General features: G+C 36.6%; 1 protein-coding gene across 1 annotated transcript in view; it reads left to right on the top strand.

Moving 5' to 3' along the window:
- The window catches only part of LOC123531310 (glycylpeptide N-tetradecanoyltransferase 2-like), a 42,626-nt gene that overhangs the window by 3,615 nt on the left and 11,385 nt on the right, over nucleotides 1–27,626 (top strand). The window contains exons 2-9 of the mRNA XM_045312152.2: nucleotides 14,012–14,195; nucleotides 17,707–17,865; nucleotides 18,998–19,133; nucleotides 20,153–20,277; nucleotides 21,352–21,443; nucleotides 23,652–23,768; nucleotides 25,592–25,762; nucleotides 26,232–26,340. Of these exons, the coding sequence (XP_045168087.2) occupies nucleotides 14,012–14,195; nucleotides 17,707–17,865; nucleotides 18,998–19,133; nucleotides 20,153–20,277; nucleotides 21,352–21,443; nucleotides 23,652–23,768; nucleotides 25,592–25,762; nucleotides 26,232–26,340 (1,093 nt within the window). The remainder of the gene's footprint in view (nucleotides 1–14,011; nucleotides 14,196–17,706; nucleotides 17,866–18,997; nucleotides 19,134–20,152; nucleotides 20,278–21,351; nucleotides 21,444–23,651; nucleotides 23,769–25,591; nucleotides 25,763–26,231; nucleotides 26,341–27,626) is intronic.

Here is a 27,626-nt window from a genome sequence, read left to right as displayed (position 1 = left end):
TAGACCAAAAAATGCACCAGGGGCCACCATTTCATACCTGTATATAAAAAACTTTCAGGGAGGAGACCCCACTCTTCCTCCCCAATATGGACATAGGCCCCCTCCCGTACCTACCCCTTCGCGCTATGCACCCAGCCGGTGATACTTTTGTTCTAAACTGGTGCTTCCCCCCAATCAAAAATTTCTGGTTCCGGGGCCTGTATATTGTGATTGAAGTTCATTTGAAGTGTCCTGCTATGTAACTGTGAGAAAATGTAAGAGATTTTGGGGTAAGTTTGTTCTCGTAAGTTCCTACTATTTATCATCAGATTCCTACTTTTTTATATCAGAGGCTCCTACTTTTCTCCTACTTTTTCATCAAAGGTCACTTGAAAGCCTGTAGACAGCATAGCAGTGCGCTGGAAAAGAAATCAACAGAGATCAGGCAAATATTTGATGGATATCGCCAAGGACGTACATAATAATCCTTGAAAACGTGTTAGAATCGAAATAATATATCTCAAACGAGATATGCTCGTTAATAAAATCATTGTTTGTCGTTTAGATGCGTATTATTATTCTATAATATAATATAATTCCTTCACATCTAAACTCCAAACAATGATTTTATTCAAGGACAAATCACTGTTTGGGATATATTATTTCTTAATTGAAACCCGGACCTTGTGAGCTGTAGTCAGACAATCTAACCAAGTCACTAAAGGGTTAACTCAGCAGCAAAGCTGTTAGAGTACATGGCTCTCTTTTGCTTTTTGGGACTGGGGCCAGGGTCCATGCAAGGGGGGAAATTCGCATTATTTAAAAAAATATTCTTTGGAGGGGGAATTTCAGTAATACCAAACGCTAAAAGAAATGCAAACAAATATAAACATTCTTTTTAACTTTACTGACACAAATCTGAATTCTGTTAATTATAAACTCTGCTGTATGAATTCTGCCAATTATAAACAACATTATTCAGGCATCACACTGGGTATTTTTTTCTCTGAGCCACTGCTTTTTCGAAACGATAAAATTATATGGCCAACAAGTCAACTGCAAAGCACATAGCATTGATGTTCTTGTATGACTACCAAAGTACATAGTACTTAAGAAATTAATGTATTTTTAGCTCAACTATACGAAGTATATGGAGAGCTATCCTACTCGCCCCGGCGTCGGCGTCTTTCCGCGTCCCCACCTTGGTTAAAGTTTTTATGCACTCTCTCTTTTTAGCTCACCTGTCACATAGTGACAAGGTGAGCTTTTGTGATCACCCTTCGTCCGGCGTCCGTCGTCAGTCCGTCCGTCCGTGCGTCCGTGCGTGCGTGCGTCAACAATTTCTTGTCTGCACGATAGTGGTTTCATTATTGATTTTATTTTAACCAAACTTGCACACAACTTGTATCACCATAAGATCTTGGTTCCTTTCTTGAACTGGCCAGATCCCATTATGGGTTCCAGAGTTATGGCCCCTGAAAGGGCCAAAAATAGCTATTTTGACCTTGTCTGCACAATAGCAGCTTCATTTATGATTTGATTTTAACCAAACTTGCACAAAACTTGTGTCACCATAAGATCTTGGTTCCTTTCTTGAACTAGCCAGATCCCGTTATGGGTTTCAGAGTTATGGCCCCTGAAAGGGCCAGAATTAGCTATTTTGACCTTGTCTGCACAATAGCAGCTTCATTTATGATTTTATTTTAACCAAACTTGCACCCAACTTGTATCACCATAAGATCTTGGTTCCTTTCTTGAACTGGCGAGACTCCATTATGGGTTCCAGAGTTATGGCCCCTGAAAGGGCCAGAATTAGCTATTTGACCTTGTCTGCACAATAGCAGCTTCATTTATGATTTGAATTTAATCAAACTTGCACAAAACTTGTGTCACCATAAGATCTTGATTCTTTTCTTGAACCGGCCAGATCCCATAAAGGGTCCAGAGTTATGGCCCCTGAAAGGGCCAAAATTAGCTATTTTGACCTTGTCTGTACAATAGCAGCTTCATTTATGATTTGATTTTAACCAAACTTGCACACAACTTGTATCACCACAAGATCTTGCTTCCTTTCTTGAACTGGCCAGATTCCATCTTGGGTTCAAGAGTTATGGCCCCTTAAAGGTCCAAAATCGGCTATTTTGGCTTTTGCAGCCATATAGAGACTTCATGTATGGTTTTATTTGATACAAACTTCCAAAATATCTTCAGCAACAATAAATCTTGGATTCCATGACATATCAGATCCAGTTGTAGGTTCCAGAGTTATTTTATTATCTGATTACCTCCCCTGATTGTAATCAAAATGGATTTATATCAGTAAGTACTTACAGGAATTATTTGAAATTTCATTATTGTTATTAGTTGAAGTGAGACAATCAGGGTAGATAACTATGGACTGATTTTATGTCAGATTACCTCCCTTTATTTCAAATTAAAATGGGTATATCTCCGTAACTAATGAAGATACTGATCTGAAATTTCATTTATGCCAACATATTTATTTGGCAGATCCTTCTTTTGTTCACTTACAATATTCTTTTTTTTTAAATTACTTCCCTTTTACCTTACTATAAATAGCTTATTTTTAGTAACTTCTTTATTATTGGCCATAGGGAAAAACCGAGACCACTTTTCTGTGGTACAACATGGATGGTACCTCCAATTTTTAGGTGTTTTTTGACATATCTATACCTTGTAAGAATTTTTTTCTTCTTTTTGGTTAAATTTCTTCCCTTTGTTGTTCCTGTCCTTTGGATTTAGATATTTTTTTTGAGGACCTTCTTGTCTCAAGTGCAATGATAACAGGTGAGCGATATAGGGCCATCATGGCCCTCTTGTTTCACCTTATCTCTGTAATTACTTGATGGATTTGCCTTAAACTTAAAATAGTTATTCCTCATCATCACCCAAATCATCTGGCACAAGGGCCATAACTCTCACACCAATATTTCATGAATTATCCCCCCCCCCCCCCCACTTTTTACTTAGAATTTCAGGTTAAAGTTTTGGTGCACTTAACTCTATCTCTGTTATTACTACGGATTTGATTCAAATTTAAAACAGTTGTTCCACATCATCACCCACATCATATGACACAAGGTCCATAACTCTGGCACCAATTTTTCATGAATAATGCCCCCATTTTACTTGAAATTTCAGGTTAAAGTTTTGGTGCACTTTCACTCTATCTCAGTTATAACTAAATGGATTTGATTCAAACTTAAAATAATTGTTCCACATCATCACCTACATCATATGACACAAGGTTCATATCTCTGGCACAAATTTTTCATGAACTATGTCCCCTTTTTGTGCCCCCCCACCCATGGGGGCATATAGATTTGGTCTTGTCCGTGCATCCGTCCGAAGTTCGTGACACGCCTAGCTCAAAAAGTATTGGAAATAAATTGATGAAACCTTGCCTGAGTCTTTATCATGATATGAACTTGCGCACCTCCTATTTTTCGTCTGGCTACACCCCCTATTTCCAGAGTTATGGCCCCTGAAATAGTCAAAAATGCACATTTTCACCTTGTGACACGCCTAGCTCAGAAAGTGTTTGATGTAGATTCATGAAATCTTGCATGAGTCTTAATCATGATATGAACTTGCGCAACTCGTATTTTCAATCTGGGTCTGCCCCCTATTTTCAGAGTTATGGCCCCTGAAATAGTCAAAAATGTACATTTTCACCTTGTGATGCACCTAGCTCAAAAAGTATTTAATATAAATGGTTGAAAACCTGCATAAGTCTTTATCATGATATAAACTTGCACACCTCTAATTTTTTGGCTGGCTCCACCCCCTATTTTAAAGTTATGGCCCCTGAAATAGTAAAAAAAATGCACTTTTTCTCCAATCTTAGCTCTTATTACAGAGTTTTGGCCCTTGAAATAGCCAGAATAGTGAATTTTTTGTTTGTGATGCTCATAGCTCAAAAAGTATAGGGCCTAGAATTATAATGAATCCTTTTCATAAAATGTTTGTTGAGGCTATACCCCATTAAGACTGTAAACATTTGAATTATTGCCCCTTATTTGTGAAAAATATACCAGTGGGGGGCACACCCTGTGTCCTACAGACACATTCTAGTTTGCTAATTGTTTCAGGCTTAGGGGTTGGGGCTTTGAAAAGACATTCAAACAGTTTATTGAGGATGTTTGCCTTTGTGACCAGGTCGTTATGAGTTAAACCCTCATACTTCAAGGGGGCTACACCACAACTCTATTTTGTTATGTTTAACAAATGAGTAGAACTTTTTGTTCCTACACAGTTGGGGTATTTTCTTCAGGGGATTTTCTAGCCTTCCGGTAATCGATTGTAAGTAATGACTTGGTCTGAAAACAGGTACGGTACTGAACCCATGGTGATTTTCGATAAAGTTTTAATTGCTGTTTCCTTTTTTAATTGTGCCCCCCCATGAGTGGTGGGGGCATATAGATTTGGTCTTGTCCGTGCGTCCGTCCGTCCGTCCGTCCGAAGTTCGTGACACTCCTAGCTCAAAAAGTATTTGATATAAATTCATGAAACCTTGCATGAGTCTTTATCATGATATGAACTTGCGCACCTCCTATTTTTCGTCTGGCTCCGCCCCCTATTTTTAGAGTTATGGCCCCTGAAATAGTCAAAAATGCACATTTTCACCTTGTGACACTCCTAGCTCAAAAAGTATTTCATATAAATTGATGAAACCTTGCATGAGTCTTTATCATGATATGAACTTGCGCACCTCCTATTTTTCATCTGGCTCCGCCCACTATTTTTAGAGTTATGGCCCCTGAAATAGTCAAAAATGCATATTTTCACCTTGTGACACGCCTAGCTCAAAACTATTTGATATAGATTCATGAAACCTTGCATGTTTATTAATCATGATATGAACTTGCGCACCTCCTATTTTTCATTTGGGTCCGCCCCCTATTTTCAGAGTTATGGCCCCTGAAATAGTCAAAAATGCACATTTTCACCTTGTGACACGCCTAGCTCAAAAAGTATTTCATATAAATTGATGAAACCTTGCATGAGTCTTTATCATGATATGAACTTGCGCACCTCCTATTTTTCGTCTGGCTCCGCCCCCTATTTTTAGAGTTATGGCCCCTGAAATAGTCAAAAATGCACATTTTCACCGTGTGACGCGCCTAGCTGAAAAAGTATTTGATATAGATTCATGAAACCTTGCATGTGTATTAATCATGATAAGAACTTGCGCACTTCCTGTTTTTTCTTTGGGTCTGCCCCCTATTTTAGAGTTATGGCCCCTGAAATAGTCAAAAATGCACATTTTCACCTTGTGACACCCCTAGCTAAAAAAGTATTTCATATAAATTGATGAAACCTTGCATGAGTCTATATCAAGATATGAACTTGCGTACCTCCTATTTTTCGTCTGGCTATGCCCCCTATTTTTAGAGTTATGGCCCCTGAAATAGTCAAAAATGCACATTTTCACCTTGTGACGCGCCTAGCTCAAAAAGTATTTAATATAAATGGTTGAAAAATTGCATAAGTCTTTAACATGATATAAACTTGCACACCTCTAATTTTTTGGCAGGTTCCACCCCTATTTTTAAAGTTATGGCCCCTGAAATAGTAAAAAAATGCACTTTTTCACCTAATTATGTGCCTAGCTCAAAAAGTATTAGATGTAAGTTCAGGAAACCTTGCAGGAGTCTTTATCATGATGTGGCCTTGCACACTTGGCATTCTTCTTGAGAATCTTACTCTTATTACAGAGTTACGGCCCTTGAAATAGCCAGAATAGTGGATTTTTTGTTTGTGATGCTCATAGCTCAAAAAGTATAGGGCCTAGAATAATGAACCCTTTTCATAAAATGTTTGTTGAGGCTATACCCCATTAAGACTGCAAACATTTGAATTATTGCCCCTTATTTGTGACTAATGTACCTGTGGGGGGCACACCCTGTGTCCTACAGACACATTCTAGTTTTTAAAATCTAATTAATCATGTAAGGGGTCATGTGTTAACAATGTTTGTTAATTGTCGTACATACCTAACAGCGATGGATAATGGGCCAGTAGAATTATTAAAATGATGTGAAATGCAAAATTTTGCAGCTCGGGCTACATGTATAATATATGTGTAAAATCAGTGAAAATATTAAACATTTTCTTTCAAAGACTGTTCAAATAAAATGCAGTTAAAACAGTTTGTTATTTCTGTATTCCAAGCAAGTTAATACAGTTGACCTAGTCCAGCTTGTATGTAATTATCAGTTTCATTTCAGTCTGAGTCTGATATTATGTCCAACTCATAAAATGGGCATAATTGTTAAGTGATTCATATACGAACATAAATTGTAAGCTGCAGATTCACTGTGTTGAATTCCTATACATGTCCGACTTGTCCGACTCAGGACTTCTTGCTGGCGGACAAGTGCTTTTTAGCTCGACTATACGAAGTATATGGAGAGCTATCCTACTCGCCACGGCGCCGGCGTCCTTCCGCGTCCGCACTTTGGTTAAAGTTTTAATGCACTTTATCTTTGTTATTACTTGATGGATTTCCTTCAAACTTAAACTAGTTGTTCCTCATCTTTACCCAAGGGTCATAACTCTGGCACCAATATACTACTGTTTGCAGATGAAATTGCCCTTTCGCCTTATCTTAAATCGATAGACTTGTACCTTTACGTCACAAAAGCAGCGATGCTGAAGCTATTTTTTGAACTCGTCTATACAGGTAACTCCGCCTTTCCGATACGAGTAAAAAATACTGAATGAACTTGTTTCCATTGGCTGCATGACCGAGAAACGATGATTTAAATACTGTTCGAACTGGTGTTTAACCAGATTGTAACAGATGTACTAGATCTAATCTTCATTTGAATGAATCTTGCCACAATGCACACTACATTTAGGTAGCGTGGATGTGAAAAAAGACACCCTTTTATACATTACAAGCCTTTTTTTCTGCCTAAATTTCAGTAACTTTTGCTGCAGACTTTTCTTTCAAATAATGTATCTCGTGTTTAGTTTTCACAATAATTATAAAACATGACTGACTCGAGATGTTGGATTCGCTAATCTTTGATTGAAGGGCATAAGTTCAATTCCCGGAACCGACCATGCCTCTTTAGTTGAAAAAAGTCGGCAATTTCTTACGGAATATGTGAGTCTTAGTCTAACTAATTTGACGCGATCCTAGGAAACAGTTACGAGTTATTTTCTCTACTTGAAAGAAATTGTCATCGCTAGATTTGGGTTTAGATGCTGATTTGTTGCGAATATGAGATAAATTCAAATAAAACTTACATGTATCAAAAGGTAGTCCAAATAATTGTACTCAAGAGTTGAATATCGTTATATTTTTTGACTGGTCGATATCCCCTTTTTGGTAGACAACGTAAAATTTCGAAATGAAAAATCGGTATACCCGAGGTCTCATTATTTAGACTAACCAAAAGGGGAGATTAAATTCATTCCTCATTAATTTATGTAAAAGTTATCATAATTCCTCTTAACACGATTAACGTTACACGTTATGTGTAAGCAATAAAACCAGTGATTATGACTTTAAATGACGATGTGCTGTTATTTATCCTCGATTATTTTGGTCCATTTGGAGTGACCGTCACAATTATAAAACAAACTAAACGTCGAATTATTTTGACTTATGTGAGTCTATAAATGGTTCATTCCAACTTATCAACTGCCTGTATGTACAAAATGTAAATATCTGAAATAGTGCTTAAACGACTTCAAATAAATAGTAGATTAATTCACATACACATAAACCCCACCAATAAAATAAAAATAAAATTAAACTAGATCTAAAATGGAGTTAGATTTGCAATAGTTAAGCTACAGAAGACTGCAAAAGTTTGAATATCAAATAAATCAGTGTTTATGGATCTACATGTGCTACGTAGCTTGAAGGTTCAACGAGATACCTTTCTATAAAACCTTGTGTACCTTTGCATGGTTGGAAATTTTGCCGATAATAATTGTCATAAGAAACAAAAAAGTGCTGTTTTCATTTGAACATAGTTGAACTATTCTGTATTCTACTTTTAAAACATATCCATTATCACCTTATTGCATTTTACAATGTATGCAAGTACGGCAATACTTCAAAGACAGAGTCAGAGCGTGCGCATTTTGTGACGTCAAGATAAAGAAATAAAGTTTCACGACAAGGTGAATGAATAATTTATTGTGGATGAGGCGGTGTTAACCTGTCAGAATTACTCCAAAAATAGCTCAAGCTTCACAGTTTCTGTGACGTAAACGTGCAACTCTATCGATTTGAAAAAAGTTGAAGGGGCAATTTGATCTGCAAACAGTAATATCATGAATTATCCCCCCTTTTTATTAGCTCACCTGAGCCAAAGGCTCATGGTGAGCTTTTGTGACCGGTCAGTGTCTGTCGTGCATCGTCAGACGTCCATCGTCCGTCGTGTGTCCGTCAACATTTTCTAAAAAAATCTTCTTCTAGAAAACCACTGGGCAGAATTACACAAAACTTCACAGGAATGATCCTTGGGTGGTCCCCTTTCAAAATTGTTCAGAGAATTTCATTCCATGCAGTTTTACTCTGGTTGCCATGGCAACTGAAATGAAAAACTTTAAAAATCTTCTTGTCCAAAACTGCAAGGCATAGAGCCTTGATATTTGGCTTGTGACATCATCTAATGGTTCTCTATGAAGATTATTCAAATTGTGCCCCTGGGATGAAAAGAGGCCCCGCCATGGGGGTCCCAAGTTTTACATAGACTTATATAGGAAAATACTTTAAAAATCTTCTTGTCTGAAACTACAAGACCTAGGCCTTTGATATTTTGTATGTAGCATTGCCTTGTGGTCCTCTATGAAGATTGTTCAAATTGTGCCCCTTGGGTGAAAAGAGGCCCCGCCCCGGCGGTCCCAAGTTTTACATAGACATACAGGATAAATTTTTAAAAATCTTCTTGTCTGAAACTGCAAGGCCTAGGCTTTTGATATTTGGTATGTAGCATTGCCTAGTGGACCTCTGACAGGATTGTTCAAATTATGCCCCTGGGGTGAAAAGAGGCCTTGCCCTGGGGGTCACTTGTTATATGAAAAAATACTTAAAAAATTATCAGATCATATTTCCTAGACTGTTTAATTATATTGACCTGATGTACCCAAGTGATTATGGGTCACCTTACTGTGACCTTGACCTACTGACCTACTTTCTTGTTTTTTAGTTCACCTGAGCACGAAGTGCTCAAAGGTGAGCTTTAGTGATCGCCCTGTGTCCGTCGTCCGTCCGTCCGTCCGTCGTCAACAATTTGACTGTTAACACTCTAGAGGTCACATTTTTGGCCCAATCTTAATGAAACTTGGTCAGAATGTTACCCTCAATAAAATCTTGGACGAGTTCGATATTGGGTCATCTGGGGTCAAAAACTAGGTCACCAGGTCAAATCAAAGGAAAAGCTTGTTAACACTCTAGAAGTCACAATTTTGGCCCAATCTTTATGAAACTTGGTCAGAATGTTACCCTCAATAAAATCTTGGACGAGTTTGATATTGGGTCATCTGGGGTCAAAAACTAGGTCACCGGATCAAATCAAAGGAAAAGCTTGTTAACACTCAAGAGGTCACAATTTTGGCCCAATCTTAATGAAACTTGGTCAGGATGTTACCCTCAATAAAATCTTGGACAATTTGATATTGGGTCATCTGGGGTCAAAAACTAGGTCACCAGGTCAAATCAAAGGAAAAGCTTGTTAACACTCTAGAGGTCACATTTTTGGCCCGATCTTAATGAAACTTGGTCAGAATGTTACCCTTAATAAAATCTTGGACGTGTTCGATATTGGGTTATCTGGGTTCAAAAATGAGGTCACCAGGTCAAATCAAAGGAAAAGCTTGTTAACACTGTATAGGCCGCATTTATGACTGTATCTTCATGAAACTTGGTCAGAATGTTAATATTGATGATCTTAAGATCCAATTTGAATCTGGGTCATGTAGGATAAAAAACTAGGTCACCAGGTCAAATCAAAGGAAAAGCTAGTTTACACTGTAGAGGCCACATTTATGACCTTATCTTAATGAAACTTGGTCAAAATGTTAGTCTTGATGATCTATAGCTCAAGTTCAAATCTGGGTTAGGTGGGGTCAAAAACTAGGTCACCAGGTCAAATCAAAGGAAAAGCTTGTTATCACTCTAGAGGCCATATTTATGACTGTATCTTCACGAAACTTAGTCAGAATGTTAAACTTGATGATCTTTAGGACAAGTTTGAATCTGGGTCATGTCGGGTCAAAAACTAGGTCACCAGGTCAAATCAAAGGAAAAACTAGTTAACACTGTAGAGGCCACATTTATGACCATATCTTAATGAAACTTGGTCAGAATGTTAATCTTGATGATCTTTAGGTCAAGTATAAATCTGGGTTAGATGGGGTCAAAAACTAAGTCACTAGGTCATATCAAAGGAAAAGCTTGTTAACATTCTAGAGGCCACATTTATGACTGTATCTTCATGAAACTTAGTCAGAATGTTAATCTTGATGATCTTTAGGTCAAGTTCGAATCTGGGTCATGTCGGGTCAAAAACTAGGTCACAGGGTCAAATCAAAGGAATAGCTAGTTAACACTTTAGAGGCCACATTTATGACCATATCTTAATGAAACTTGGTCAGAATGTTAATCTTGTTGATCTTTAGGTCAATAGGTCAGGTGAGCGGTACAGGGCCTTCATGGCCCTCTTGTTAAGATACAGCCTTGAAATTTGGATGATATGTACAGTTTTGCATACTGATCTTAAAACTGACTTTCAGTGACCATGAATGTGACCTACTGACCTACTTTCTAATATTTTAGCATCAGTTTGCAATTTGAAACATGTGGCTCATATTACTCAGGTGAGCAATTCAGGGTCATCTGACATGACCCTCTTGTTTAGAATTTCAGGTTAAAGTTTTGATGCACTTTCACTCTATCTCAGTTATTCCTAAATAGATTTGATTCAAAGTGATAGTAGTTGTTCCACATCATCTCCAACATCATATGACACAAGGCCCATAACTCTTGCACCAATATTTAATGAATTATCCCCCCTTTTACTTACAATTTCAGGTTAAAGTTTTGATGCACTTTCTCTATATCTCAGTTATTACTAAATGGATTTGATTCAAACTTTTCTCATCTGATTTTCACCAAAACTTAAACAAAATGTGTTTGACCATAAGTCCTCGGCCAAGTTCAATAACAAGCCAAATCGGTCCAGGTGTATTGGAGTTATGGCCCTTGAATTACCAAAAATTGGCCATTTTACTCTTGTCCGCACTCTAAGTCGAACATTTCTCATCTGATCTTCACCAAACTTGAACAAAATGTGTTTGACTATAAGACCTCGGCCAAGTTTGTTAACTAGCCAAATCGGTCCGGGCATTTTGGAGTTACGGCCCTTGAATTACTGATTGGATCCACTTGTCCAGACCATCTAATTGGATCCACTCGTCAAAACCATTAGAGAAACTAAACATTTTTCATAGTGGCAGTTGTGGGAGACATGTGCTTTTCTCAAAAGCATCTCTAGTTACTAAATGGATTTGATTCAAACTTAAAATAGTTGTTCCACCTTATCACCCACATCATGTGACACAAGGTCCATAACTCTGGCACCAATTTTTAATGAATTATGCCCCCTTTTACTTAGAATTGATGGTTAATTTTGATACATTTTCACAATATCTCAGTTATTATGATATGCATTTGATTCAAACTTGAAATAGTTGTTCCACATCATCACCCAAATCATATGACACAAGGTGCATAACTCTTACACCAATATTTTATGAATTATGCCCCCTTTTTGCTTAGAATTATACTTACGTATTGTTTTGATACACTTTATCTTTACCTCTCTTACTACTTAATATTTTTGAGACAGACTCAAGCTATTATGCAATATCTTCATCCACCATTGGAGTCCTTAAACACTCCATTGACAGCTCCAGTTTCCTCGGATGTGCCCAGTTTCACTCTCCAGCATCGAAATAGTCGAGCATGCTGTCTCCTGTGACAGCTCTTGTTATCATTCCGTTTGTCTGCGGACAAGCAGAAATTTTCATGTATGAAATGAAAAAAAAAGGAAGAATGATTAGTAACGCTGTTGTTTCAAGTTTATGGACATGATGGAGGTGATATAAATAACTTAATGTACGGAACCAGTGTTTTTATTCTGCTGAAGGCCTCTCTATTGCTGCAGTTTGGAAAACCCCTACACTTTGTGTCTAAATTTAGAATCGACTTTCCGCGTTCTGATTGGCTGTCGATCTCGCGTGAATTTGCACACATGAACTCGGCAATTAGAAACTGGAAACTTAAACAACTTGCGAAAAATTATGGACAAATTCCTCATCAGAACCTCAGTAGCAGGCACAACTGAGCCAAAGAAAAAGCCGGGAGACGATAGTGAGAGGAAAAAACGAAAATCTAAATCAGAGAGAGATGGGGATTAAAATTCTAAGCACGTCTGAACTTTTCAAGAGACATGGCTTACCGAATTTAGCTGGCAAGGCACAGACAATGATTTGGACACGGTGTTTTGTTATATAATTATATCGGACAGCCCGGGACGCGACATCAGCCTCGTTTACTGGCAAAAGTGTTGCAAGTTTATCTAGAAAAGACACCCTAATAGCACACCAACTTTCCTCTAAGCATTTGTCATGTGGTCAGTTTTGAATGCAAAAATAAAAATCTAAACATGGACCACTTAATAAAGCCTTTGCAAAAGTTGAAATAAATGAAGTTGAAAGGAACAAGAAATTGTTCAACTTAGCATATGCTGTCATTAAACATAACCACCCAGTGATTATCCCTTTCTCTGTGAAGTGCAAAAGAAAAACAGCCTTGATTTGGGAAATGACCACTAAATTTAAGTTCATGACATAAGCTGATGGTTGTTAAGACTTGGAGCTTTCACAGTTACTGTAATACACTGTTTTATGTTTGCTTTTGTTCTGTATATCATTGTCTTAAATAAAGAAATATTGGCAGTTTCATGTAGGTTTAATGTTGAAAATCCGGACGAATGAATTTTTACTGTGGACAAGTGGATTTTTAAATCTCACTTGTCCGTGGACAAGTGAAAAATATTGTAATTTCCACACTCCTGAGATTATAAGAAACGAAAAAAATATTTTAATTTGCAGGAGGTAATACATTTATCTCGTGAACAGAAAAGTTTTTTAGCATGTTCTGCATAAAACGTATAGAATAAAAGCTTTTAAATATATGCATGAACATATGGCATGAAGCACAGTGTAAAGTTGTGCTTGATTTGTCCACCAAACATTATCCCGGTTGTTCATGAAAGAACAAGCACACAAGAGTAGATATAAATACACCTCTCCAATAACAGAATGCAAATGTTTTTCTGAGTGCATATTTTTACAAGTGTTTTAACAGAACTTATGTTGGCAGTGTCCATGCATTCAGTATACAAGCACATTGTCAGAATGTTTATGGGCCTATAATCCTGCCTAAGTTTGATAACCAACATGACTAGAGTTATGGCCCTTGAGATAGTTAAAATTAAGAAAATTGACAAGTAGTCGGCTAAACTAATAGAGTTACATACTGCCTCGATAGCCCAGTGGTAGAGCGTCCGCTTCGAGTGTGGGAGGTAGTGGGTTGAATCCCCGGCTGTGTCATACCAAAGACGTAAAAAATGGTACTAGTAGCTCCCTTGCTTGGCGCTCAGCATTAAAAGGGAAACTGCCTCTTCTCTCATACCCTTGTGTCGATGGATTCCATCAGGAATGAGGTGTCGAGAGCGATTAATATAAGTTGTAGAACTTGTTTCACAATCAACCTAAAATAAATTAGTATAAACTAAACTAGTAGAGTGTTTTGTAAGTCAAAAGTAATTTGCTTGGATGGGTATATGACTATATGTATTGTGACGGTATAGCTCTCCTGTTAAGGTTCGTCAATTTTCATCATTTGATACATGGATACAAAATTTTCAGTCAATGGTGGCTCAACCTAACTGTTATGTAATTTGCAAAATGAATTTTCCAGTGTCCTGGATGCTGCAAGGAGAAAGAGTAAGAAGAAGAAGCTGAGACGTCCAAGAGGAATTGAGAAATCTAGCGGAGATTCTGACAGCCAGACCATGAGTGAGGACCAAGATGGCCATGATGTTCATCATTATCATCACCATCATCATCATGATGGACATGTACACCAAGTGAAGAAAAAGGAGGTATTGCTTGGTTTATGCTTGGCATTTTAAGGCCTTCAGCCAATGCCTGTTTAATAAATTTCTACATTTTCTTATATATTTCAGAGATTTCTTATATTTTTGAGGAGTTCCTGTCATGACTACATATTGTTTTTTTCCAATGATCTGAATAATGTCCCTCTATTCTTTATTTTGACAGATTTTTGGGGGAAAAATCTATGAGGTATTGTTGTCACTTGATTGTGGGATTTTGCATTGATTATGGTTTTTAGCTCGACTTTTCGAAGAAAATGTAGAATTATTGCACTCGCCCCGGCGTCGGCGTCTGCGTTGGTTAAAGTTTTTGATAAAGTCAAATATCTCTTTTACTATCAAAGCTATTGACTTGAAACTTAAAATACTTATTTACTATCAAAGTCTACACCAGGAGAAACAATCCCCTTAACTCTGATTGAATTTTGACAGAATTATGCCCCTTTTTAACTTAGAATTTTTGGTTAAAGTTTTTGATAAAGTCAAATATCTCTGTTACTATCAAAGCTATTGACTTGAAACTTAAAATACTTATTTACTATCAAAGTCTACACCAGGAGAAACAATCCCCATAACACTGAATTGAATTTTGACAGAGTTATGCCCCTTTTTAACTTAGAAATTTTGTTAAAATTTTTGATAAAGTCAAATATCTCTGTTACTATTAAAGCTTTTGACTTGAAACTCAAAACAGTTATTTACTATCAAAATCTACACCAGGAGACACAATTCCTATAACTCTGGTTTGAATTTTGACAGAATTATGTCCCTTTTTAACTTAGAATTTTTAGTTAAAGTTTTTGATAAAGTCAAATATCTCTGTTACTATCAAAGCTTTTGACTTGAAACTTAAAATACTTATTTACCATCAAAGTCTACACCAGGAGAAACAATCCCCATAACTCTGATTTGAATTTTGACAGAATTATGCCCCTTTTAACTTAGATTTTTATGCCCCCGAAGGGAGGCATATAGTTTTTGAACCGTCTGTCTGTCTGTCGGTCTGTCAGTCTGTCGGTCCGTCCGCAATTTTCGTGTCCGGTCCATATCTTTGTCATCGATGGATGGATTTTCAAATAACTTGGCATGAATGTGTACCACAGTAAGACGACGTGCAGTGCGCAAGACCCAGGTCCGTAGCTCAAAGGTCAAGGTCACACTTAGACGTTAAAGGATAGTGCACTGATGGGCGTGTCCGGTCCATATCTTTGTCATCGATGGATGGATTTTCAAATAACTTGGCATGAATGTGTACCACAGTAAGACGACGTGCAGTGCGCAAGACCCAGGTCCGTAGCTCAAAGGTCAAGGTCACACTTAGACGTTAAAGATCATTTTTCATGATAGTGCATTGATGGGCATGTCCGGTCCATATCTTTGTCATCGATGGATGGATTTTCAAATAACTTGGCATGAATATGTACCACAGTAAGACGACCTGCAGTGCGCAAGACCCAGGTCCGTAGCTCAAAGGTCAAGGTCACACTTAGACGTTAAAGGATAGTGAATTGATGGGTGTGTCCGGTCCATATCTTTGTCATCGATGGATGGATTTTCAAATAACTTGGCATGAATGTGTACCACAGTAAGACGACGTGTCACACGCAAGACCCAGGTCCGTAGCTCAAAGGTCAAGGTCACACTTAGACGTTAAAGATCATTTTTCATGATAGTGCATTGATGGGCATGTCCGGTCCATATCTTTGTCATTCATGCATGGATTTTAAAATTACTATGCATGAATGTGTGACACAGTAAGACGATGTGTCGCGCGCAAGACCCAGCTCCGTAGGTCAAAGGTCCTAAACTCTTAACATCGGCCATAACTATTCATTCAAAGTGCCATCGGGGGCATGTGTCATCCTACGGAGACAGCTCTTGTTTTGTTAAAATTTTTGATAAAGTCAAATATCTCTGTTACTATTAAAGCTTTTGACTTGAAACTCAAAACAGTTATTTACTATCAAAGTCTACACCAGGAGACACAATTCCCATAACTATAATTTTAATTTTAACAGAGTTATGCCCCTTTTTAACTTGGATTTTTTTTTTTTACTGGCAAAGCTCAAATTCAGGGTCAAGCACTGAGAAAAGTTGAGCGCGCTGTCTTACGGACAGCTCTTGTTATTTAGGTCCAGACTCAAAAAATGATAAGAGTTACAGCCATGAAACTTGCACAACTGCTTACCATGAATAGTTGAGTAAGTTGGCCAAGAAACATAATTCTTAATGCATTATTTTAGAATTATGGCCCTTTATATACTTAGAAAATTTTACTTTCTTGGTAAAAATGTTTGTTAGAGACACTTTTCTTGGATTCTCTTAGATCAATAGCTAACCTTGTTTATCATCCTTATGCAAGTATATTAACCGAAAGTCATAGCTATTGCCTGCATTTGGTCGGTTACGACCCTTTTTGTACTTAGAAAATTTTAATTCCTTGGGTTTGTTTATGTCCACTTTAATAGGATACAATTAAAGTTGTAGCTTTTTCATAAATTCGTTAATTATCATTAAGTGATTACCATAACTTTGTCATGTATTTTGTCAGAATTATGACCCTTTATATAAGAAATTTTTTTATTTCTTGTTTAGGTCAACAAACACTGTCAGTGAATGTATTTACAGAACATTGAAACTGAAAATTAGAGAAATGAAAGCCGTTGTCATTTCCATTTTTAGCTCGACTATTCAAAGAATAGACCGAGCTATTCTACTCGCCCTATCGTCGTCATCACAACTTGGTTAAAGCTTTGTTTGCAAGTACATAAATCATTTAAAGGCATATAGCTTTGAAACTTATTTTCTATTTCTAGGTCAATTTAACAACTTTACTGGATCAATTCCCATAACTGTGACATATTTTGGCCAAATGCCCCCTTTTGGACTTAGAAAAATTCTTGTTAAAGTTTTGCAAGCAAGTTACGACATGTATCTCCAAAACTAATGCAGATTTTGAATTGAAACATCACATGACTTTGTCTTCGGGGTTATAAAACTAGGTGATAGCATCAAGTCCCTTAACTCTGACATGTATTTTGGCCAAATTATGGCCCCTTTTGGAATTAGAAATTCCTGGTTAAAGTTTTGCATGCATTTAGTTCCTGTTTCAAAAACTAATTCAAATATTGAATTGAAATTTCACATGTTTCTTCGGGTATATAAAATTAGGTCATAGCGTCAAGTCTCATAACTCTGACATGTATTCCCCTTTTAAACTTAAAGACTTCTGGTTAAAGTTTTGCATGCAAGTTACTATCTCCAAAACTAATGCAGATTACTGGATTGAAACTCTATAGATATTTTAACATTTAGGGTAATATTGCTGTTTCTGGGACAGCAATTCGAAAAGTCGAGCATTGGCTGTCTTATGGACAGCTCTTGTAGTATTTGCAGCTTTGGCAGAAGTCACTCACATTCAAAATTTACTAGCTCTTTGCAAGTGTGTGACTTAAATTTGGACCCTGTATTAATTCAGAGAACATGATTTTATTTCCAGGATATGAATCATATGTCAGGATCTGGAGCAGAGGCAGACACTGAAGGTCAGGGGTCACAGATGGACTACAACCCAAGCAAGAAGGACACAAAGGCAGGAAAAGAGGTTAAAGTGCAAGAAGAGAAACCCCAGGCTACAGTGCCTGATGTTCCAGCTCTGGTAAGAAATTCTGTTTGAATTTGGGTAAAAAAAATACTCTTTTTAAGGTAAAATGTCCAAACAAAACTGATCATTTTGCAGTTTCTTTGCTTTTTTTTATGAACACCAACAAACTGTTTACTTTATAAGTCTACTTTTTATGAAGAAAAAAAGGGGTCCACAAGAAGAAAAAAAGGTCAGTCAGGTTATGTGAAGCATGCTTGTTATTTTTAGTATTAGGGGCCTCCATGGCTGAGTGGTTAAGGTCAATCTTGAAATAATTCCACAGAAATGCTTCTTGTGTGACCCTCTATGTCCAAATTGTTAAAATATTTTAGTATCTTATGAAAACATGGCTACTGTAAGCAGGTATAGTCTTCCCTGGTTTGTCTATAGGCTAGTTTCAAAAATAATTGAGCAGAGATTTTTCTTTGATGATTCTCTACCAAAAATATTTAGACTCAGGTGAGATATCTAGGGCTGTCTTGATCATCTTGGCTGTCCTGTTTTGCCTTATGGTATATGATGTGGAAGCATCATTATAATTATCTTTGTTTGGTTTCCCCTGACATTTATGAAGTACAACTGAAATACTTTATTCAATATTTAATGTCATTTTATTAAGGTTTAAATCAATAATTATAGGTTAATAGATTTGTATAGAGAAATATGCTTGACTTCTGCTGCTGAAATATTGCACGACGTTAGGAGCGCAACATTATTCCGCCATAGAATGAGTGCATATTTCTTAATGCAAATCTAATAACTTTTATATTACATACGCATCTACACATCAGTTATTCAAATTTGTTATTAAACCTGAGTGAAATTTAACATATCGTTGTTAAAAGAACTTTTAAACGTGACGGCATACATGAAACTGAATTCTCAAATGACGTCACACAACCGATATGAAACTTGAACATCAGTATGGAAAAATATTGACGTTTCAGGTTCCATTGAAACTTAGTTTTTAAATGAGTATGTAATAATTACTATTACATGTATATGCTGTTCTGTAGGCTTTAAAAACAGACTGTTTTAGAAGGTAATATAAGAATGAATTCAGTGTTAACTTAATGAAAGTTTCTGATGGTAAGAGTGTGTGCTGTGTACTGTTGAGTGTGGTAAATTCTCAAGCTGTCCATTTTAGAGTCGCGCCCAGATTCAGAAGACAGTGAAGGAGTTAGAGATGTTATCTATGGTGGCGGGGGCAGCGCCTAAAAGCATGGATGAAGCGGCCAAGAAAAGATACCAGTTCTGGGAAACGCAACCAGTGCCTAGAATTAGTAAGTTAATTGTTTCTTTAAGATCAAAATATCTTCTGGACAGGATTTATTTATAAAAAGAAATCAGTCATTAGTGTTTGTCACACAGTAGAAGATTGACAAAATAAAGCAGGAATTTAGCTGTATATTACATCAAAATACTAAATAATGTCAAATTACCAGTAAATATTTTTCATGGTTCTTGGTACTTCTGCATATGTTTTGAAAATTGTGATATTCTGTCGTCATGTGTGAAGGCAAGTCACTTTAAGGTATGTCGGGGTCGGCGTTGGTTAAAATTTTTGTTTAGGTCCACCTTTTCTAAAAAACTATCAGAGCTACAGGTTTGAAACTTTACACACTTGTTTATCATCATTAGATGACTGTGTAGGCCAAGAACCATAACTCTGATATGCATTTTGTCAGAATTATGGCCTTTTTTGTACTTAGAAAATTTGAGTTTCTTGGTTAAAATTTTTGTTTAGGTGCGCCTTTTCTCAAAAACTATAAGAGCTACAGCTTTGAAACTTTGCACACTTGTTCATCATCATTAGGTGACTATGTAGGACAATAACCATAACTCTAACCTGCATTTTGTCAGAATTATGGCCCTTTTTGTACATAGAAATTCTGAACTAACTCTTTTCTTATATACTGACCAGCACTTGCAGACGAGCGATGGCACACGTATGCAGTGCTCTTGTTTCACATTGCATTGTTGGGTTGATGGTTTTTGCACAGATCTGATAAGACTGAAAAATATACTTTGAATTACTATTTAATTGCATAATTCACAAGGATAAGAGAAAAGATTCACATTTTCAGTGGTTTGTTACTTACATTAAACTCTTCATTTTTAATTGACTTACACAAAGATATGAAATTATGTAAAAACAAAAGTATATTTAGTTCCATTTTGTGACTGGCATCCTGCAGCATATGTCATTGATGCTTTGAAAAAATACATGTATGGTTTAATGAAATTCTAAATTGTAGAACTCTGTTTAAATCATACATAACTACCTTAAAAATATTTTCAGATGAGAAAGTGGTAGGAAATGAACAGATTGAGCAAGATAAACCAACAGATGAAATCCGTCAGGAGACATACTCATTACCACAAGGGTTTAGATGGGATACACTGGATATCAGTGACCCTCTTATTGTAAGATTTACTTTTGTTCTGTATACTTCTTGCATTTTATTATAGTTTAAACAAACATTATAATAATAATATAGTAGGGTAGAGTTTAAGGGTGCACTTATACTTCCTTGCTATTGAGCTAGCTTTAATAGCTACGTGGTAGAGCGTCTGCTAAACGTTTGAGAGGTACCGGGTTTGATTCAGGGTCGGGGCTGAAATATTTTTATTATTATTATTATTATACCAGATTTATATAGCGCCTTTTTCATGATAAACACGTTCAAAGGCGCTTTACATATAGCAAACGCAGCCACACAGGGCGCGAAATTCATCCTCTACTAGTACAGACACAGAGCGATCTGACCAGAGGGACAGAGTGAGATAAAGCCCCCAGAACAGATAGAGAGAAATCCTTTTTAGATACAGACTTGTCCGGTTAACTTAGCCTAGCTCTTTGCGAATAGACAGTCTGGTTCTTTAACGTGCCCGGTGTATAGCACCGATACACGCGAAGCCGTCTTTCCTGGGAAGAACCAGTACAGGCCTCTAAGTTAGGTGGGAGACACTCAAGAGCATCTCAGAAATTTCCAGTGCCTGGACCGGGATTCGAACCCCGGACCTCTGGATTGACAGTCAAGCGTGTTACCACTAGACCACTGGCCCACCTTTCAGTCTGTTACAGTACAGTTTAATACTTTATAGATAAAATATGATTTTATTAAAAACCAGACTATTCTATTTCTAGTCAAAAGTGGGCTATTTATAGAATGACTTCTTATAAGTTGGTTCTGGTGATTTTGGAAATGTTTCTGTCATAATTCTGAGGATGATGCAGCTCTTTTGGGCAAAAAAAAAATGTGTGGAACGTCTGAAATGGTGAAATAAGATATGAGAATATGTAATCACAGAGATGCTGCCGATTGTACATAACAAGATTTCTATACAGCGAGCAGCTCTTTCAAGCATTGATGGCTTGATCACCCAAACTCCATGTTTGGAATGCTTGAAACTCAGGATAACTTTAGCATTTTGTTCTTCCCCTTGCAGCCGTGGGCAATTGTTGCATCATGGAAAATTTTGTTCTGTTCATTTCAGTTAAAGGAGTTGTACACATTGTTAAATGAAAATTATGTGGAAGATGATGACAACATGTTTAGGTTTGATTACTCACCGGAATTCTTACAATGGTAAGACGTCTAATTTACTTCATTTACCATCAAAAAGTTTAATCTCTGGTCCTAGGATTTAGGCTTTATATGCCAATTTTTAGCTTGTCTGATCTGTTAAATTGGTTAAATTTTTTGTTTAGGTCCACCTTTTCTCAAACACATTAAGAGCTACAGCTTTGAAACTTTGCACACTTGTTTATCATCATTAGGGGGACTATGTAGGCCAAGACCCATAATTCTGATATGCATTTTGTCAGAATTATGGCCCTTTTTGTACTTACCATAACTTTAACCTGCATTTTGTCAGAATTATAGCCCTTTTTGTACTTAGAAAATCTTAACTTTAACTCTTTTCTTACATATTGGCCAGCACTTGCAGACGAGCGATGGCACCCATAGGCAGTATATTTCAAAGATGTCAAAAAAATTAAGGAAAAATAGAATTGTTGTGTTTAACAGTAGTGTGCCTATCTTGTTATTGGTTAAAGCATTTTGTTAGCTCGACTATTCGAAGAATAAGTAGAGCTATCCTACTCACCACGGCGTCGGCGTTGGCGTCGGCGTCACACCCTGGTTAAGTTTTTCGTACCAGTCCACATTTTGACAAAGTCTTTTGAGATAAAGCTTTGAAACTTTCAACACTTGTTTACCATCACCATGTCCAGTTATAGGCAAGAGTATATAACTCTGTCAAGCATTTTGACTGAATTATGGCCCCTTTTGACATAGAAATCTTGGTTAAGTTTTTCGTACCAGTTCATATTTTGGCAAAGTCTTTTGAGATAAAGCTTTGAAACTTTCAACACTTGTTTACCATCACCATGTCCAGTTGTAGGCAAGAGTACATAACTCCATCAAGCATTTTGGTTGAATTATTGCCCCTTTTTTACTTAGAAATCTTGGTTAAGTTTTTCGTACCAGTCTAAATTTTGACAAAGTCTTTTGAGATAAAGCTTTGAAACTTTCAACACTTGTTTACCATCACCATATCCAGTTGTAGGCAAGAGTACATAACTCCATCAAGCATTTTGGCTGAATTATGGCCCCTTCTGACTTAGAAGTCTTGGTTAAGTTTTTCGTACCAGTTTATATTTTGTGTAAAGTGTTTGACATATGGCTTTGAAACTTTTATATCTTGTTCAGTATTATAGTCTTTATCAATAGGCAAGAGTACATAACTCTGTCATCTTTTTTGGCTGAATTATGGCCCTTTTTGAACTTGGAAATTGGTTCTGTTTTCGTATATGTCCATGTTTAGTCAAGATTATTTGACATATGGCTTTTAAACTTTAAACACTTGTTTATCATTATGATTTCCATCTGCAGGCAAGAGTACATAACTCTTGACAACTATTTTGGCTGAATTATGGCCCTTTTTGGACTTTGACATTTTTGTCAAAATATTTGAACTGTGGCTTTGAAACTGTTAACACTAGTATATCAACATGATTTCCATCTGTAGGCAAGTGTACATAACTCTGTCAACTATTTTGACTGAATTATGACCCTTTTTGGACTTGGAAATTAGTTAAACTTTTCATACAAGTCTGTGTTTGCCTAACATATAACTTAATAACATATTTGCCATCATGGTCACACATTGCCACTTAGTGCAAGACTAATCGAAATCAACAAATACAGGAAAAATTTTTGTTTAATCCATTTTTTTCTTTTGTCTGAAAATCTATGGAAATATTTTGACCCCATTCTTCAATAAATTCTTCGAATAGTCGAGCGCGCTGTCATCCGACAGCTCTTGTTTTAATCCTGATTGAGATTGTATTGTAAACAAGAGTGTTTGTTTAAAGGGATACCAGCTCTTATTTCTTCAGTTTCAGTAATGGTTAAACTTGCTGTTTTGAAATCTATATTTTCTCACCTTCTGAATTAAATTTGCCTGTATTGCAAACAAATTTGAACTTCTCACAACCTCTGGTATTATTTCTGCTTTCATTTTCAAGTTAGATCAATAGATTGAGCTGTCTGAGGACTTCAAAATCAGGTTTGATACACAAATTTCTTTACCTGGGCGAATCTGCATTCACTGTGATTCATACATGTAGGGAAGTTACTTACCAAGATCAGGTTATAAGGCAAGAAAGCCAGCAGCACTAGCTACGTAATCTACTGTTAGAAAATCATTAAAACAGATCTCATAAATTGTACTAATCACACCAGAAATTTAAAATCAAGTTAATGACATTTTGTGTTTGAATTGATTTTCAGGGCCCTACAGCCGCCAGGATGGTTAAAAGATTGGCACTGTGGAGTGAGAGTTATAAAGAGTGGCAAGCTAGTTGGTTTTATTAGTGCTGTACCTGCTCACATTAAAATATACGACAAGTAAGTGAAAGTACCGTACTGTTGGAGAGGTTGTAATTGTGCATGTATTCTTATATATGATTGTCATCTGTTATAAATTGTACTGTGAATTCAATGAGTTGCTAGGTAAATCTACATATTTGTTGAAATTGATTAACCTGTACTGTGCTAAATTTTAAAATGGACTGGTCTATCATTCAATTTGGCAGTGCCATTTATTATTTGAAGAGGTGTTGACTGAAAATTTACGGACTGAATAGCGAACAGTGCAGACCATGATCAGCCGGCACCCATGATCAGCCGGCACGGATGTGCTGCAGGCTACAGGTTAAGAAGTTCCTTTGGATGCATAGAATGCAATCAAACAAAAAAATAGCAGACACGTTTTTATTAGCTCACATGTCACAAAGTGACAGTGTGAGCTTTTGTGATCGTGCAGCGTCCGTCGTCCGTGCGTGCGTAAACTTTTGCTTGTGACCTCTCTAGAGGTCACATTTTTCATGGGATCTTTATGAAAGTTGGTCAGAGTGTTCATCTTGATGATATCTAGGTCAAGTTCGAAACTGGGTTACGTGCGGTCAAAAACTAGGTCAGTAGGTCTAAAAATAGAAAAACCTTGTGATCTCTCTAGAGGCCATATTTTTCACAAGATCTTCATGAAAATTGGTCAGAATGTTCACCTTGACGATATCTAGGTCAAGTTCGAAACTGGGTCACGTGCCTTCAAAAACTAGGTCAGTAGGTCAAATAATAGAAAAACCTTGTGACCTCTCTAGAGGCCATATTTTTCATGGGATCTGTATGAAAGTTGGTCTGAATGTTTATCTTGATGATATCTAGGTCAAGTTCGAAACTGGGTCAGCTGCGGTCAAAAACTAGGTCATTAGGTCTAAAAATAGAAAAACCTTGTGACCTCTCTAGAGGTCATACTTTTGGATGGATCTTCATGAAAATTGGTCAGAGTGTTCACCTTGATGATATCTAGGTCAAGTTCGAAACTTGGTCACGTGCCATCAATAACTAGGTCAGTAGGTCAGATAATAAAAAAACCTTGTGACCTCTCTAGAGGCCATATTTTTCATGGGATCTGTATGAAGGTTGGTCTGAATGTTCATCTTGATGATATCTAGGCCAGGTTCGAAACTGGATCAACTGTGGTTAAAAACTAGGTCAGTATGTCTAAAAATAGAAAAACGTTGTGACCTCTCTAGAGGCCATATTTTTCAATGGATCTTCATGAAAATTGGTCAGAATGTTCACCTTGATGATATCTAGGTCAGTTTTGAAACTGGGTCACGTGCCGTCAATAACTAGGTCAGTTGGTCAAATAATGAAAAAACCTTGTGACCTCTCTTAGAGGCCATATTTTTCATGGGATCTGTATGAAAGTTGGTCTGAATGTTCATCTTGATGATATCTAGGTCAGGTTCAAAACTGGGTCACATGAGCTCAAGTACTAGGTCACTATGTCAAATAATAGAAAAAAATGACGTCATACTCAGTTCAAAACTGGGTCATGTTGGGACAGGTGAGCGATTCAGGACCATCATGGTCCTCTTGTTGTTTTTTCATGAGATGTAATAAAATGTGCAACATCCCTCACGCTCCTAGCATTGGCTTGATCAGAATTTATTATAGTAAAATTCAATGGACTTCATGATCTGAAAGGACAAGAAAATATAACAAGTACAGGCAAAACATGTTTTTTTTGCTATTATTTAGTTAGGTGGTAGATCATTGGATGGTGGCATTATTTTGGTAGATGTGAATTTCATAACGTAGCTTTAATTTGTTCTCAAAACACTGATATAAAATGACTCCTGTAAATATACTTTATGTTGCAGAGACAAACATATGGTAGAAATTAATTTCTTGTGTGTTCACAAAAAATTACGGTCAAAGCGTGTAGCTCCGGTACTGATTCGAGAGATTACAAGACGTGTTCATCTAAAAGGTCTCTTTCAAGCAGTGTACACGGCAGGGGTGGTTTTACCTAAACCGGTAGCATGTTGTAGGTGAGTGTGTTCTTTTCAACATCTCTAGAGCAAATATTACTTGCAGTACATATTTTTGGGTTACAGGATTGATCAGCTGATAGGCAAATGTGGCGACCGTTACGCAAATTATTCATCTTCAACCTGTGAATCATGTTGGGTAGTTGACACTTTGTTGTGGAAAACTGCTCTGTACTGGTACAGATTCAAGGGACATGGTAAAGGTCGCTGTAAAAAATTAAAATTTTATGAAGGATTTTTTTCGGTTATATTGCTACCGACTGTATTTGTAAGACAAATATTACTGAGGGTGCTATGATTTATATAAATAGTGATACATGTTTCACATTATTGCCATATACCCAAAATATTCTATCTAGTTATCTAGTTTCAGTGTTAAATATTGGGAACTGTTAGCCTTGCGAAAGTATCTGATTTTACAGTAACCGTTCTCCATTTTGAATGTGTTATAAATCCAATCTGTTTACAGATACTGGCACAGATCATTAAATCCAAAGAAGTTGATTGAGGTGAAATTTTCACATCTAACTAGAAACATGACTATGCAGCGTACGCTGAAACTCTACAAGTTACCTGATGTGAGAACAATTCTAGCTTTTCTTATATCCTTTATTACTTTGGTTTAATATTTTGAGAGTTTTAGTTTTGAATATTATAGGCATAAGGTGAAACCATTTGAAGGATTTTGAAATGTTAACAGAACATTTTAATAATTTAAAATAGTTTTATAAATGCGAGATGCTAAATTAAAAAAAAAAAAGGATGATATCTGTTAGTATTATATTTATATTTGATATGCAGGTGTCAAAATATATGTGTGAATTAAATCTTTCACAGATTTATGGCCCTTTTATAGTTGTATATATGGTGCAGTTATACAGATTTTATTTCTTCTCCATCAGTCCAGAGTCAAACCTAAAAGACATGGTTTGAATGATTTTGATAAAACTTGGTAGAAATATGAACTGCTATAGGGAAATACCACCCAGCTAATTTCAGTCTGATTGCATAAAGGCAAGAGTTTTGGCCATTTATACTTACATACATGTATGTATTGTACTTACTGAGTGATTTATCCTGTCTTTTTGTCCGTCTGGAGCAATGTCTAAGACATGGTTTGGAATATTTCAATAAAACATTTTGTTAAACTTTGAAACTAAGATATGCATTCTGGCCACTTGGGCATAGCAAATGTTGCTGTTTAATACTAAAAATAGAAAATTATTTCTGCTTAATAATTTCAGTTACAGATAAAGTATATATCTATGTTTACATTATTTTGTGGTTTTTAGTCCCCTACAGGTGGAACACCGGAGGGGACTTTAGGAATGTCCTCCGTCCGTCTGTCTTTCAGTCTGTCTGCAAATCTGGATCAAAGTATTCAAGCTAGGTTCATAAAACTTGGTATGTGAATAGATGGATTATCATAGTACTGCACACAAATGTTCCCCATGATGAGACAATGTGTCGTGTACATGATATATGCTTGTAGGTCAAGGTCACTATTGAAATTAAGTAAAAAATAGTCTTTGTTTCTTAGCTCCTAAATACATCGAAGCATTTTTAGTCCTAACACTGTCACCAACAACCACAAGGGACGAACACTAACACTATTTAAAAAAAAAACTAGAATGCTCCATCTACCACTCTTAGAGACCTTTAGAATGATGTACTGTTTATACTGGATCCTAGGAAATAAAATTCAAATTCAAGGAGAAAGCTTTCTATGGATTAGACAGACCAAACAGTAGTTTTCACTTGTTTTGTTAGTTCTCAGTACAGTAAACCTCGCTTATAAGGAACAGCTTGGGACCTCTAAAAATTGTTCCTTATAACCGAGGTTCCTTATATCCGTATAGCGAAC

Source organism: Mercenaria mercenaria, chromosome 11, assembly GCF_021730395.1.
Source record: "Mercenaria mercenaria strain notata chromosome 11, MADL_Memer_1, whole genome shotgun sequence".
In the NCBI taxonomy this organism is placed as follows: domain Eukaryota; kingdom Metazoa; phylum Mollusca; class Bivalvia; order Venerida; family Veneridae; genus Mercenaria; species Mercenaria mercenaria.
Note: the sequence above shows the minus strand (reverse complement) of the source record. Positions and strands in the feature narration are given on the sequence as shown.